The sequence below is a fragment of the Dromaius novaehollandiae genome, chromosome 1, assembly GCF_036370855.1.
Source record: "Dromaius novaehollandiae isolate bDroNov1 chromosome 1, bDroNov1.hap1, whole genome shotgun sequence".
NCBI lineage: Eukaryota > Metazoa > Chordata > Aves > Casuariiformes > Dromaiidae > Dromaius > Dromaius novaehollandiae.
The window spans coordinates 36121728-36136728 of record NC_088098.1 but is presented as its reverse complement, the minus strand read 5'-3'; the positions used below and the strand labels follow the sequence as shown (position 1 = coordinate 36136728).

The following is a 15001-nucleotide window of genomic DNA, read 5'->3' as shown; positions in this document are numbered from 1 at the left end:
TTTGATGAATCCAATTCTTTTTTTTATTTCAGTGTATTTTAAGTGGAACTTGGAAAGGAACAGAAGAAACAGGGTTGTATAAACCCATGTTTTATTTGAAAGTGAATCCTCCCCACAACACAAACTGAAATAAGTTAAAATCAACAGAAAACTATCATTTCACACTACTGATGGAGATGCTCATCTTAAGCTTCTGTTCCATAGCCTCACAAGAACTAGATCATTTTAAAAAATTACTAGGTGAGATCTGGTCCACACATCATCAGGCACTGAAGAAAATTTAACATGGGCGATGGTCTGGCACGCGTTTTCTAGGGAAAAAAAGAAAAATCAGAATGTTTCCCCCCCATTGATGTCCATCTGTCATTCCCTCCCACTTATTTTTATTTTTTTAATTCCTATTTTACATTCAATGCTAGGTTTATCTCACATCAAAAAAGGCAGTATTCTCTCAAAGTCATACACCAGCTCTGACCACGGTAGAAAAAAAAACATGATTCAAAAAACAGTGAAAATTATCTTGCAGTAGGCACACATAGGATAACCTGCCCACAAGTGGAATTTCTTCACAAACCTAATTTATAACAAGCATTTTTTTGTTTTAGCCACAGATTCACTTCAGAAACAGCTGGTCATTTAACTACCATCACCACCCCATCTAAAAAGAAAAAAAGGTCCCCTCCTCCCCAAAAGGGCACCACCTTACATTTTGCTCAGCCAGAATTCACTTTTGCAGATACTCGGGTACTGTATATGGCACATGAGTAGCTGGTGACTGAAGATTAACTAGGCATAGCTTGGGGATGCTAATTTAAACATGCTACTGCCTCTAAAAGTCTGTTCACACTATTCATGCATAACACAAAACATAATCATATAAAATGAATATTAGCATGTTAGATAACAATATTCATTTCAAATGAAATATTTTTAAACAAGACTTTTCTGCACGGTTACTTTTCACAGCAGGTCATTCTAACAGTATTATAATTGACTAATGTAGATATTCTAGTAATACCTTGGTGCCGCTTTAATAATGTCATCTACACGAAGAATCATTTCTGCTGCTTCAGCTGCACTCAGCAAAACTTGTCTCTTGACTTGGAAACTTTCTGTTACTCCCAAGACTGCCATGTCTCCAATAACACCCTCTTTCATATCTTGAAAGAGAGAGAGAGAGACAGACAGACAGACAGACAGACAGACAGACATTATGGGCTTTTTGTGTGTGTTTTTAAAAAAAATTGACAGTATGATTGCTTTCCTGCTCAAATGAACCATATTGATAGTAGGGGGAAAATTAAACAAAGTCTAAATACTTTTCACCTGAAGGTTAATGATTTAAGCTTATCTTGCTGCAATTACATATAAAGATATAATGTTGAAAACTTAATACCACTAGGAAGAAGAGACAAGATCCCAACAGGACTCTCAGCACTATTTCTTTAGGTATAGCCACTCCCCCCAACTTTTTCTGAAGGTTATTTTTTCAATCAATGCCTTTCTTTTTGAACTTCATATAACTAGACTCAAAGATATTAAAGCAATTGGTTTCATAGGTGGAAATCATCCTTTTCAAAACCAATAAAGGAATATAACAGTTTGGATGGTTACATTCTGTGCAAAGCAAACAGAACTAACATAAATGTCTGCATCACCACATTGTTACACAAGCAAGTAAAAGCAACTAACTCAATACATCCTGAAACTTCTGTTCAATATGAAACGCATCTACCATTTAAGCTCTTTAGGCCTAGCGTAACATATGAACTTGAAGTAGTAAATTCTTTATTAAAATTGTTCCTTTCAAGCATTTACTGCTGTTTTGAGCAATAAATTACAAAGTTACTGACTACAGCAACAAAAATTTCCAGTTCATACAAATAGTTCATCTTCCATTTACCATCACTTTCTGACATTATTTCGTCTTGTCCACCAGAGTAGTAATTTAATCACAGCACTGATATAAGGCCAAAACTGTATTAAGGAAGAAATTTAACTTATATGCAGAGATTTCTATTTTTCAGAAAACAAAATGAATTAAAACAGATTCACAGAGTAATGGGAGTGCCGCTGCATAACACAGACTTTAAAAGAACACAGAAGCAAGCCTGCACTGACGCATTAATGTATTCAGTTCTTCCAGCTGAATGCATCAATGACAAACAGAGGTGACAAAGGAGCCTAATCCGCAACGAATATCAATCCAATAGAAGTAATATCAAGCTACTTACCAAGTCCGTAAGTCGTTTTCCCTTCACTGTGAGCAGCTCTGAGCTGAGCAACCAAATCTGCACTGTCATAGCCAGCATTATCAGCTATGATTGTCGGGATCTAAGGGGATAAATACATTTATTTTTTTTTAATTGCTACACCTTACTACTTCTTATTCCTGCATGAAACATATACTTTGCATATTCACTTTTAAGATTAGTAAGTTTCAAAAACATGGCAGACGATCTGTTACAGTGATCAAAAATTAGAAAAACCTACCAAACTACCTATCTAAGGATGTTATTCCCTTTTGTTTAAGGCACAGTTACACTGCAGCTGAGGACAAAAGCACATGGGCAGATTTGTCACTCAGTTTTACATGGGCAGAAAGACAAGTGTCTCTTCATTTATCATTTCAGACTAGAAATGGAGAACTTGTTTCATTTTAAGAACATAAGCATGCTGGCAAGCATTAACCTACCAGATCATTCTGCCCACTGTCTAGGCGACACCTGTGCAAATAGTGTGTGCAGTTTGCATGTGCAGACTGAAGAGGTGGTAATTCCCTAAGAAATTTTCCTAGCACTTTCATTTCCTAAGAAAGGTTTTCCCTAATTTAAAACAGGAAAACTGGGTGGCAATTTTTCTTCAAATTGACAGTCTGTTAGCAGACTATAAGCATTTTTTTCCTTGTAATACTTTACTTCCAACTAAGATGCTATCATCAATGCAAGTCTAGAAACTTCTAGATAGTATTAGAGAATGAATATGATCAAATAGTACTAGAGTATCAATACAAGACCACGAGTAAAATCAACGGGTGCTCTTTTCTCCTAAAGTCAGTAGTCAAATATATCAGCAGTCAACTAAATCAGCTGAGATTTGTATGTGCTATTTCTGCTGCTCTTTTGACTGTGCACGCAGAGAACTAATTAGAAGACACACTCTTTCTTTAAAAAGAGGCAATTTTTTCCCATTCCTCCCCAAGATATAGTTATTTCACTTGCTAGAAAATCAGAAGTTTGAAAGTGAAGCAACTATTTGATGCCAGAAGTTAGCAAATAAGCAGCTCTTGCAAGTTTATGTCTATTCGTTCAGCAGTTTGATTAAAACAAACTTACCATTCTCAAAGCCTTTGCAAAAGACTCCATTGCAACAGATTCTTTGCCAGGTGTTCTGATGGCAAGTTCTGCAACAGCATTAGCCATCAGCATCTCTGAACAACCTATTCATTGAAGACACACCAGTGTTTTATATCTGACTTGAATAGTAATACAAAATATCTACCATGTACAAAGTATAAGGTATGTTAATATTCACCTCCACCATAAACAGTTCTAGTGTCCTTCACAGTCTGGGCAAGAACACAGAGGGCATCATGCAAAGATCTCTCCGCTTCATCTAGAATCTGTTGTGTTGCTCCACGCAAAACTATGGTGCAGGCTTCACCTAAAAAGGTTCAGTGTAAAAAGATTTTTAAAAATTACTTCAACAAAGACAGACCAAGAGTTTGATGAGACACAGACAGAAGCTACTGCAAAGCATTTATTTTACTATCACTGCAGTCAAGTTTTATGTAGGCAGATAAATCCAGGGGGGAAAAAAGCACAATGACATTTCACAGGGACAAAGAAACAATTCATACTACAGTACTGTTTTTATCAATGAACTGCTGCAGAATACCTTCTTTAATAGAAACTGAAAATGTTATCTCAAAACAATCCCCTGGAAACTTACAGTATTGTCACATATCAGAACAACAAGCTTTGAAATTCTTGAAGTATGACAGGTTGCTACTTTTCCTGCCAATTTAATCTACCAAGGTAAGTGTAAAGAGCAGAAATTTTGGATCCCATCCTTACAAATGTTTATGCATAAGTATAATGTTATGTAAATGAAAAAAAATAACTATGAACATACATCTTTGCAGGATTAATGTTTTATTAAAGAATAAGGCTTTAATAAGAATGGTTATACGAATCATTAAAAATTTCTTAAGCCAACTTGGTAACTGAACAGTGTTAATGTAGGGTAACACAAATGTTGCAACTTGCCATCAATGGTAAGACACTTACCCATAGCGACTCCAGAGAAATGAATGAGTTTATCTTCTCCAATCATGACTTCTTCAATAAGCTTGCAACTTCCTAGTTTTACTAGCTCAGGATGATCAAAGGTGGATGCAATTTCACCACCTAAAAATGTAACATCATACTATAGTCAATGAGCTCAAGATGAAAGCATCCACTGAGGCAGGGACTAACCAAGAAAAGCAAAATGTAATGAAAAAAAAATCATCTGCATAATTGCATAAAAATAAATGTAAAGGTAACACTACTGATAAGCCAAGTTTTTCCAATGTCAGCATAAGACACTAGTAACATACTGTTGTTGACAAGTCCTTAAAACACCAATGTTTTGTTTTATGTCATAAAAACTACAACAGCTATAATGTTTCTGAGGTTTCTCTAGATAAGAGATTGTGTTGATATTTACCAATACTGAAATGTAAACAAACATGATCTGCTTAAACTTTTAACAGTACTTACAGTTTAAGTACTTACAAAATACTAAATCAAATTTGCATGTTTTTAAACTTGGGTTTGTGCCAGCATTCATTTTGTTTGCGCGACTACATGGCTGAAAAAGACTTGCCAGAACTGTCCTGAATCAAGAGTCTGGTGGTATGTTATAGCAGCCATACTGCATGCTATTCATAAATTAATCAACTGCCATATTGTAAATGAAGGGGATATTAGAAAGAGCAAACTGTGTCTGAATGGAATACTGTTCTAATACTTCACTCTTCCCATTAGAAGACCACTTACATGAATTCATTCCCAGCCTATGTACATTTATTCCACATTAGATTGCAGCGTTCCTGTAGCTGTCATGGTCTACGACAAGACAAGATTTGCAGGTTGAGAGAGAATTTATGCTTAAAAGCTTGCCTGACTTTTTCCAAGTATACTATGTGATCCAGTATGGTCCACCTGCTCTGGCTGCAAAACTTGTTTTGAATTTATTCAAGCATAAGCAATGTTCATCTCACTGAAGCATTTGCCTGTGTCAGTTTGCCTACAGACAGGTACGCACAACTGCAGCTTTTATTTTGCTAAGCTAAGCTAGCCAGTATCACCTTCTTTCTCCCTGCAAAGCAAATTTTCCATTCTCATAATTACATTAGTAATCGGTTTTTGATTATGTTCCAGTTAACTACTGCTAAGTAACTTAGGCATCTAGAATCACTTGCAGCCTTCCAGAAGATGTTTCAGCCTTCCAGAAGATGTTTCATTTTCACTAGCTACTAGAACCACGTTAACACTGACCACTACTAAACATACCCTACAATCGCCCATGTTATTTGAAGTCTACCTCAAATTTTTAACGTAGAATGACTCTTTAGTCTTCTCTATTGTTACAATCAAACGACTGCCATGTATAACAAAATGGTATTAATGAACCAGTAGATGTATCAGCTTACATTTCCTAAGTTTCATCTTATCCCCTAGAAAGCAAATATTTTGGTAGTTTATCAAGCAGGCACTTATCTGAAAACAAGTATTTTTAAAATATTGAAGAAAAACACTAACTGGCACACTAAATGTGAAATTGTATTTCACAGCATTAAGATCCTTTATTCACAGATGCGAGGAAAAAGTATTTTTGAATCAGTAAGCAGGAACGATTCAGAATCAAAATGAACGTTTCAAATGTAAAGTATAATACTGAAGACAGAAAATGACCTAATTGCTGCTGAAGAAGTACTGAAATTTATATAACAGCTGTTAATCAATAAAATAATTTCAGTTACTCTTGGTCAACTTCATAGGGTCCTCTGTGTTTGTACTTCAAAGTTCTGCAAAGCAAAGCCCATTCTAAGCACTTTTTAAATTCACAGATTTGCTTAACAGTTAAAAGAAAGTACAAACTAGTCAATCGAGCATTAATATTTACCCGAACAAATAATATGATTTCTCTAATTTCATACTAGAGCATATTCTCCGTACCTGTAACAAGAGCCAGACGTTCTACACCAGCAAAGTCTGCATGTTCAATAGCCATAACACCAGCGGCCCCAAAGAGCTGTTCGGGGTAGTTGTAAATCAGCTGTCTACAATTAAAACACAGGCACATATTAATGTTATCCAAAGAACAAACCTTTTAAAATATCACCATAACAAAGGACACTTGATTCTCAGCAACATATACACAGACAGACTTCTGGAAGTGACAGAAGCAGTCAACATGCGAGGCACCTGCCGCACAGAAAAAGTCACTCTACACAGAAACAAACAAACAGCAGTGACAGGAAAACACATTAAACTTAAAAAACAAAAACAAAAAAAACCCCACAGCTATAGTTCTTTGAAATACACTGCCCCTGCAGACACTCTGCCTCTACACACAGACCCACAAGCTTTAAAATCCAAGTCCTTTGATCTTAAGTGCCTAGTGGGCACTTAGCTGCCTATTCTAACCAGGTGCACTACAATGTGAGAAGGAACATCTGTAATTCCTTCACCAGTACGAAATCCAAACAGTACAGACTACAGGAACAACAAACTCCAGTCTTGGAATATATACAGACAGCAGATCACAGAGAGTATATGCTTCTCTGTTTATATTTACATATAAAAGTATATCTTTATTAATATGTATTCCACTGCCTTTAGCATAAAGTAGCCATTCAAAGCACAGTCAATAGCCATTTAGAAGGGTTACACCAAATTATTTTTTCCTTTCCAAATTAGAGATTGAGAGTGTCGTGAAGACTTGGTGGGAGATGGGAGAGAGAGATTTCAAAAAAAAGATGCTTTCGATCTATCTTCAAAGGAGACAACTGGGATTGCTGGGTAAGTACAGTGAAGATTCTTCCTAATATGGATCCATATAGGCTTGACTGCCATCAAGCATCTCATCAATGGTATTTAACTGGCTAACACTTACAGTATCAGATGCAGAGGTGGATCTAGAGTATGCCTAGAAGCAGAGGTCAATTTATCCATAAACAAATGAATAAATCTGAAAGTCAGTCAACCTAATTGGATTGCCACCAGCCTCTCTACAGTAGCTGGCTGCTACTTGACTTTCCGTAGGACAACCTCCTGTGTTACAAGCACACTAGATGACAGGGAGGGAGTCACAATTTTTTTTGCCAATCTCAAAGGATTCTTACATCTGTTTAATGACAGGACTACTGACTCCTTTGTATTTGCACCATGTCCACTGGACAGATACTGGTTTTACCTACACTTGAAGGCAGCGTATGTGAAACATGACGTAGGTGGAGGGATTGTAAGATTGAGAAGTATGCAGTAGTTCTCACAAATATTTAACACAGATTTTGAAGATGGGTTATAAGATGCACTATGTCCTGAAAAAGTAAATCTTTGCTACTGTGGAAAGCAATGCTACTCTTGCAATTCCTATCCTTTGGTGTGGTGCTAGCTGATCAGCTTTCTAGTAGATTACACCAGGTAGACTACACACTTGAAACACCAAGTATCAAAGCTGCCCGTATGTATGGCAGTTTTCATTCAGATGCGAATTACTGAAAGGCAGAAATATTTCTCACACCTCTATTTTAACAGAGAAGTATACTCCTGCTAAAAACAGATCACTTGCATTATGACATTTCTTGTGAGCTGAAAGAATCATTAAATTAAAAATGGTTATCTTCCATACTTCCAAAGTAGTCTGTAGAAGGTTCACGGCAGGAAGCACAGAGGCCTCTGAAACCCTCTTGAATTTGGAAAGTACTTCAGCACCAGCATTTTAATGTAAGATAAAACATAGCTGGTTCGATCTGAACTAAATGCATTCAGCAGGACGGACTCTTTCAGTACCAATTTCCCCCCTAGAAGGGGGGTATGGGTAATGCTGCTGGTATTTATAACTGAATAAGTATATATAAACTGAACAAATAATTTAGCATAAAAGTATGGTGACATTGCTTCCTTTACCCTGAGCTTTCAGCTGGGTTAAACATGGACCCCTAACTAAAACCTCAAAAAAAGGGGGGGAGGGGGGTTTAGGGAAGCACAGAAAGAAATACTGGCCTCACTGAAGTGAATCAATTATTAAGTGTTACATAAGACACCATTTTACCCATACAGGCAAAAAAGATGGTCTTCACACTCAGGCAGTATTAAAATCTTGCTACTTTGTAACTGCATTATAAACTCTACCCCTTTTCCAAGGAAATGCATACCTGTTAATAAAGCAGTTTATTCCATGCTTAAGAATACGCTCTACCTTCTCCTTCATTTTTTCTTTTTCTGCCTGTTCTATTTCTGCTACCTTTGCTGTAGAGTCCACTCTAACCCGAGAGCCAAAAATCTAAATTGAAGAAAACAAAGAGTTTAGTCTAAAAATTAAATTCCTTTTACAAAAAGTTGTTTCAAAACAGCAGTTCCGTCACATACCTTAATCTTATCTGTATCCATACCAGTATTTGCAATAAGAATCTTTGCATTTTCAATTCTTTTTGGTTGATTTACACCAATCTTCTTGTCAAGTAAAAAGCCTGTAGTAGTAGAAAGATCTTGTAAGACTTCAAATTAAAATGAATAGTTCATCTAAATTACAAAAACTCACATTGATTATTCAATTTAATAATAACGTAGCAGTTTCCTGAAAAAATTTGTATACAGATGTGTAACTGTTTCATTTTTAAAGTGCACTATTAGCCAACATAAAAAGACTTACCTTCATCTAAGTAAGAATCAGCCAAACTTCCACCAAGTTTCTTGATAACATGGATAGCCTCCAAATTGCCAGAACCCTTCAATCTAAGAACAGCTTCTACAGCTAGCTTGACAAAGTGATCTTTATGATGAGTAAGTAATTTTGACGAAAGAGTAGTGCCCGCAATGTTCATCAAATCTTCACGGAATTTCACTTCATCATCACTAAAATAAAGTTAGTACAATTAAATTGGAAACTCTTAAAGCCTTAGCTATCATTAATCTATCACTGTGAAGTCTCCCTCTGCTTTTTCTAACCTACATCTATCTGTATCATATTCCATTTTGAGGAATGATACAGGGAAATCCCCCAGTGTCTCAGAACATAGGCTACCATTTGAGATATGAGTTCACTTAGAAGTTCCTTGTGAAAAGAGGTTTATTTTCCTGCTAGTTTAAAGTCATATATATGCATATGTATATACTTAATGGATGACATTTTGACACCTGCATTTCTCATACATATGAGTCAAAGTTATTTACACTGACTAGTTTAACATACATATTTCAAAATACTATGCAAAAGTAACATCCATACTCATTTTGAAGCCGGAGAAGTCACAGATGGAACTGAAATTTGTTTTATATTTTAACCTGTTTTTGTCAAAATAATATGTCATTAAAACAATGACAATTAACAACAATTAATAACAATTTAGTCTTGCAATGACTTAGGAAAATTTACCTGATTTTTGCCAGTTTGGTTAGATACCATGATAAATTCTATCATCAATTTGTATGTCAAGAAGTCTCCTCACTGAGACCTCTGACTATGAAATGTGGTAGCACATTTAAATCTATCCTGCTCATGGGTAGAACAAGAAATTGGACAGTTCACTAAGTCAAATATCAGGAACTGCTTCTTCCCAGGTTCTTGCAAATACATACTATAGTGTAGAAGCACCACCAATTTCTAGCCAAGACTTTCAGAAATCTCTCACTTCAAAATACCTTCTACCATTTGCAATGGACTACCAAATTGGTACCTGTGATGGGTAATTTTAGTAAGAAAGTCGTTTTACTGTTTTAAGGATAAAACCTTTGCACTCAGCTTTAAAGAGCTTTCAAGGCATCTGCATAAAGAAAATAAGCACATTTAAAATCAGAGTATGAAATACAAATTAACAGCTTAGATTATTATTCTAGGGAGCAAGTCATTGTTTATATGTTTCTGTACATCGGAAGTGATTTTAAATAATTTCACAAAGCTTCTGTAGTCCATCTAAGAAAAAAGGCTATTTTTTCTTTAACTTTTCACATCATATATTCAGCCTTTACACTATTCAAAGCAACCCCAGGAATTTCCCAATGTTATATGATTCTCTCCAATGTTTTAATCTTGAACAGTTTACAGGGAGAGCTATTGCAAATGTACATTACTAACCCATGATCCACAGCAGCTTTCAAAAGAGCCTCTCTTGAAGCTTTTGTGGCTGCTCTCCAACCTGCAATAATGGTCTGAGGATGAATCTTCTTCGAAATCAGTGATTCTGCCTCCTATTTTAATAAAATTAACAATTATTTTATTTCCATCATGTATTTAGAGTAATTAGGAAAGACACTTCAGAGTAATCAGAAAATTCTGAATGTAAGCAGAAGCCAGACAGTTAAAACAATCCAATTAAAGTAAACAGCTAAAAGGAAGGGAGAATAATCTAGTCACCATATTGTCCATTTTTCCAATCTAGGCAAATATGACCTGCCCTTAGAATATCTTCTAGAAATTTTGATTAATAAAAACCTTAACTGTCATATGAATAGCAAACAGACATGTATTTAAAAATAGTTATCTTTCGCTTCATGTTTGAGAGCAGTTTCCTGTTCACTTATACCTGGAATTCAAGGGGTAGTTAGAAAAAAATCTTCAAACTCCCTTTCTGCAAGGAATTCATCAAGTTGAGCAATCACTTCTTAGATGCTCTTGATCTCAATCCAGGAAGTGTGGCCATTAAATTTACTGTCAGAGCTATGTTAACAAGAATTCCTCACTTTCAAAGTCTCTTTCCTAGTATTTTCACATTCAGAGTTTGGCAGTGTTCAGTATGCACTGTTTGAATAAACAACATAAATTCATGTCTCATGCACACAGGAACAGCATTTAACGTACATTTTTTTCCTCCTTAACTTTGTGGAAAAGGATTTAATAGGCCTGAACGTCAAATTAAGCAGTGCTGCATTCTGCTCAGTGCAAAATCCAAAAAGTGAGCTGTGACAGAGTGATACTTTTGCATTTCACTTCCATAATGAAGTAAGAGAAAATAATTTTCAAAAAGGTACTACGTTAAAATCAGTTGTGAAGTTATAAAAAATAAAGCAAGGAATATTTTATATATATATATATATATATGTATATATATATTTATATTTAAAATATATTTTATATATTTAATTTAATTTATATATATTTATATATATTTAAAATACAAAAAAAAGGCAATATCTAAGGGTTTTTTTCCTATCAATTTGAATGGCACTGTAAAAAGTCTTGCTACGTTCTGAGAATCGTTTTCATAAACCTCAATTAATGGTATTGCCTCTTACTGATATCTCAGGACTACATTGCCAAACATAGAAACATCTGAAAAATTGTAATACATCACCCTCAGTAATTCAGCTGCCAACACAGTAACAGATGTAGTTCCATCACCAACCTCATCATCTTGAACCTTCGACATATCTTAAAAAAAAAAGAAAAGAAAAAAATTACTCCATTCATGTTTTGATTCAAAATACCATGCTCAAAAGGACCAGCTTTAAGTATAAATACTTTTACCTCACATCACCTTAGAGAAGAAAAAAGAAACTTGTTCCAGCTAGTTTAAAGATGCTATCAAGTTATAGCCACACAACAACTAGAAATGCAAATCAAATTCAGCACCCTTCAAATTACTGCTCTTCATTTACAACATAGGCATCAGTTCTAGCCTGCCATCAATCAAAATTTAGTCTCTCCCCATTCCTAAGGAAGGTCATCCAAAGGAACTAAGGCCAAATAGAAGCTCTGAGGCATACAAACAGGATCACAGAATACAATAACCACATATGTCACATAAACTATTGACAAACAAGAACTCAGCAAACACAAAATCAGTAAGAAGCTTGAGAGCAAACTGCTCAGGGTGCTGCTCATCACTAGAACTTGACTGTTTGCACATTAAGGGAGCTGATCACAAGGGTAAACTCTGTCCAGAGAACAGCATAGATTAGGTAATAAAAAGAGATTTAAACTGGGAAGAACCAGAGGGAACCTATGCACCCCAGTACATTCTTGCTCCTGTCTTCCTAGTGAAGAACGCAGGGCATAGAGCTGCCTTTGTCCCTTTTGACTCCTGAGACAAATGAGGGTTGAGGGAAAACAATGTCACTGTATCAGAACAGTTTTGCAAGAGCAGCATATACCTCAATTTTATTCTTACAGAATTCTGAAACTCTTGCAACATTTTGGTATCCTTACTTCAGGAATTATTCTCCCTCTCCCTTCAATTTTTCACGCTATTTGAAGAATCCTATTCTAAGGACAACTACAAAATAAAATTGCAAATGGAGAAATCCAAAATACAGCAACGACAAGCAGTTAGAAACTCACCAACCAAGACCTTTGCAGCTGGGTTGTCAACTCCAATAGCTTTCAGGATGGTTGCACCATCATTGGTCACTGTTACTGTGCTATCTCTTCCAGTACTTAAAAGAATCTTGTCCTAGAAGATGCAAGATTTAGATTAGTGCTTCAAAACATCCTGTAACTATTAATACTATATTTGCAGGTATGACATCTGAGAACTTGCAATTATCTTACCATGCCTTTAGGTCCCAGAGTGCTCTTGACCAGGTCACCGATAGCAATAGCACCAACAAAGGATGACTGAAATGGAAACAAATATACCTTAGCACAAGATTTATTTCTACTTTAAGACAAGACGTAAATGCTAGACTAATTATCACTTCCAAGGGGACATCTTAAGCCAACCCTTCCACAGCCACACTCCCTTCAGCACAGTATGGTTCCAAGTTTTTTAACTGCTACATTTTGATAACTAGACCAAACATAATTATCTTCATAGATATCATAAAAGCCTGGCTCATGACCCAAAGAAAAGCCTTCCAATGAATGTCAAGCTTCTGATCCAAGGTATAGTTTACTTTGTTTCCTTACAAGTTTTCCTAATTATCAGTATAAACAAAACAATCCTCCTACTTCTCCTGTCTCCTGTTCACAGACATGTAACAAGGCTAACAGCAGACAGATGAAGTTCCACATCACTGTAAACTGAAAGCACTTTTAATAGCAGAAAAATTCAAGCTTAATTACCCAAAGTGTTGCCTGCTTCCTAGAGAATTAAACTTACCAACCGAGCAGTTTCTGCCTTTTCTTCATCTGCACCTGCCTTGAAAATATTCACAGGAGCAAGGGAAATGGATGCCTAAAACAAAAGAGTTAACATCAGAATACTTTTTTTAGCTTTAATAAAACAATGCATTTTTAAAATGCATCATAAGCATTAACAATCTAGAAAATATTTTTATTATTCGAATGATTTATTTCTGCACCGCTCCATTTGGTTTTGAGAAAAAGTATACTCAATATAAATTGGCCTTGACTCTTTCTAAAAATCTATCTTGCAATCTCTTAAAGTAGAAAAAGCAAGATCAGGACTGTGACAGCAATAGAGGATCTAAATAGATCTTTAATTCTGCTGAAGGACCTACAATACAATAAAGGACTTTCCTGGCAGCACCCATCCTACATTGCTCAGGTAGCAAGTCACTGGTGAAATCTCGCTACCTGAGAGCTCTCCTAAGTTCTCTGCTGCAGATGCTACACGATAATGAATCTACAAGCCTGAAAGGCTTTTACCAGTATCTTACCTTACAGCAATCTCTGTGTTGCTATTCTGTGTGGCCCAACATCAGAGCCAGACAAAGCAAAGGTAAAATCAGTGGAACCGAAGAAATCTGGTTACTGAGCACATCAGTGCATTAATATTTGTGTCAAAACCTGATTATTTTTTCATCTCCATGCAAGTTATATTAAAGCAGTAATGAATACATGCCTCTAAAAAGTACTTATTTAGGTCCATAAGATCTTTGCATGTTAGGAAACCCCAAAAAAGTGAACACCCAGTCCTCCTAATACAGTGACCTTTTACTTTGCTGTACGATCAGCACACGATTCTTGCTACAGGCTTCACGTGCGTTACATCACCATCTTAACAAATATAAATAAATAAGAAAACGGCTGTCAAGGGTGCGGTAGGAGACTCCTCCGCACAGCGTGATAGCAGCCCTCAGCACGTTGGGGGCCTTTACGCACGCTCTCACGCTTGGACACACGGCGCTGCCTCACCCGGTCTTTCAGGAGGAGCGGGGAGTAAATAAGCGGCCTCCCGCTCGCCTCCGAGGCGGCCATGCTGCGGGGGCCTCTTCGCCGCGGGCCCCAGCGAGCCCGGCCACGGCCCAACGGACGCTCCGCGCGCGCTCCAGAACTTTCCAGGCCTAACGGCCACCCCCGCGCGAGCGCCGCAACCGCCCCCCGGACAGAGCGCGGCCGGGGAGGGAGACGGGACCGCCCCGCCCCCGCGCGAGCGGCTGCGGAGCTGCCCTGCCGCCCCGGGACCCACCATGGTGCCGCTGACGCCGCCGCCGGGCCCCGCCAACCGTCTCCTGCACCAGAAGAGCAACGCGCCACCGCAGCCCCCACCTCAGCGCACGAGCCGCTCCCGGAAGTTGCGTCGGAGGAGCGGCCGCTTCCTCCCGCGGCGGCAGCGCGCGGCCTTTTGGGAGCTGGCGGTGGCCGTTAGCCGGCTGCGGCGCGGCGCGGCGCGGCGCGGCGGGCTGCTGCTGCCTCCAGCCTCGGTCCGCTCCAAGCTGGTCGACAAGCAAAGCGTGAGCCGGCCCTCCCGGATCTCCGCGTCCCCTTTGCTGGGCCCTAGCGCTGCTCTTCCCTGGCCACGGCTTTCTTGGAGCGCTGTGCATGCAGCTGCCACAGCTGACTGGCGCAGAGACGTTATTTTTATTAATTAGGGGACTTGCAGACCCTT

General features: G+C 37.7%; 1 protein-coding gene across 2 annotated transcripts; it reads right to left on the bottom strand.

Annotated features, from left to right (window-relative positions):
- Positions 1–14733, bottom strand: CCT2 (chaperonin containing TCP1 subunit 2). Of its 2 annotated transcripts, none has more exons than XM_026100376.2 (16): positions 14582–14733; positions 13310–13384; positions 12760–12825; positions 12550–12661; positions 11564–11640; positions 10348–10460; positions 8926–9128; positions 8643–8743; positions 8429–8556; positions 6225–6328; positions 4290–4409; positions 3535–3663; positions 3336–3439; positions 2235–2334; positions 1019–1160; positions 1–311 (listed from the first exon to the last, which is right to left on the bottom strand). In XM_026100376.2, exons 1-16 carry the CDS (start codon positions 14582–14584, stop codon positions 281–283), a joined length of 1608 nt encoding a protein of 535 aa, XP_025956161.1. In that variant the 5' UTR covers positions 14585–14733; the 3' UTR covers positions 1–280. The 2 variants fall into 2 exon arrangements, with proteins under 2 accessions (XP_025956161.1, XP_025956160.1); XM_026100375.2 differs by lacking the exon at positions 14582–14733 and adding an exon at positions 14308–14429.
- Between the last annotated feature and the right edge of the window lie 268 nt (positions 14734–15001).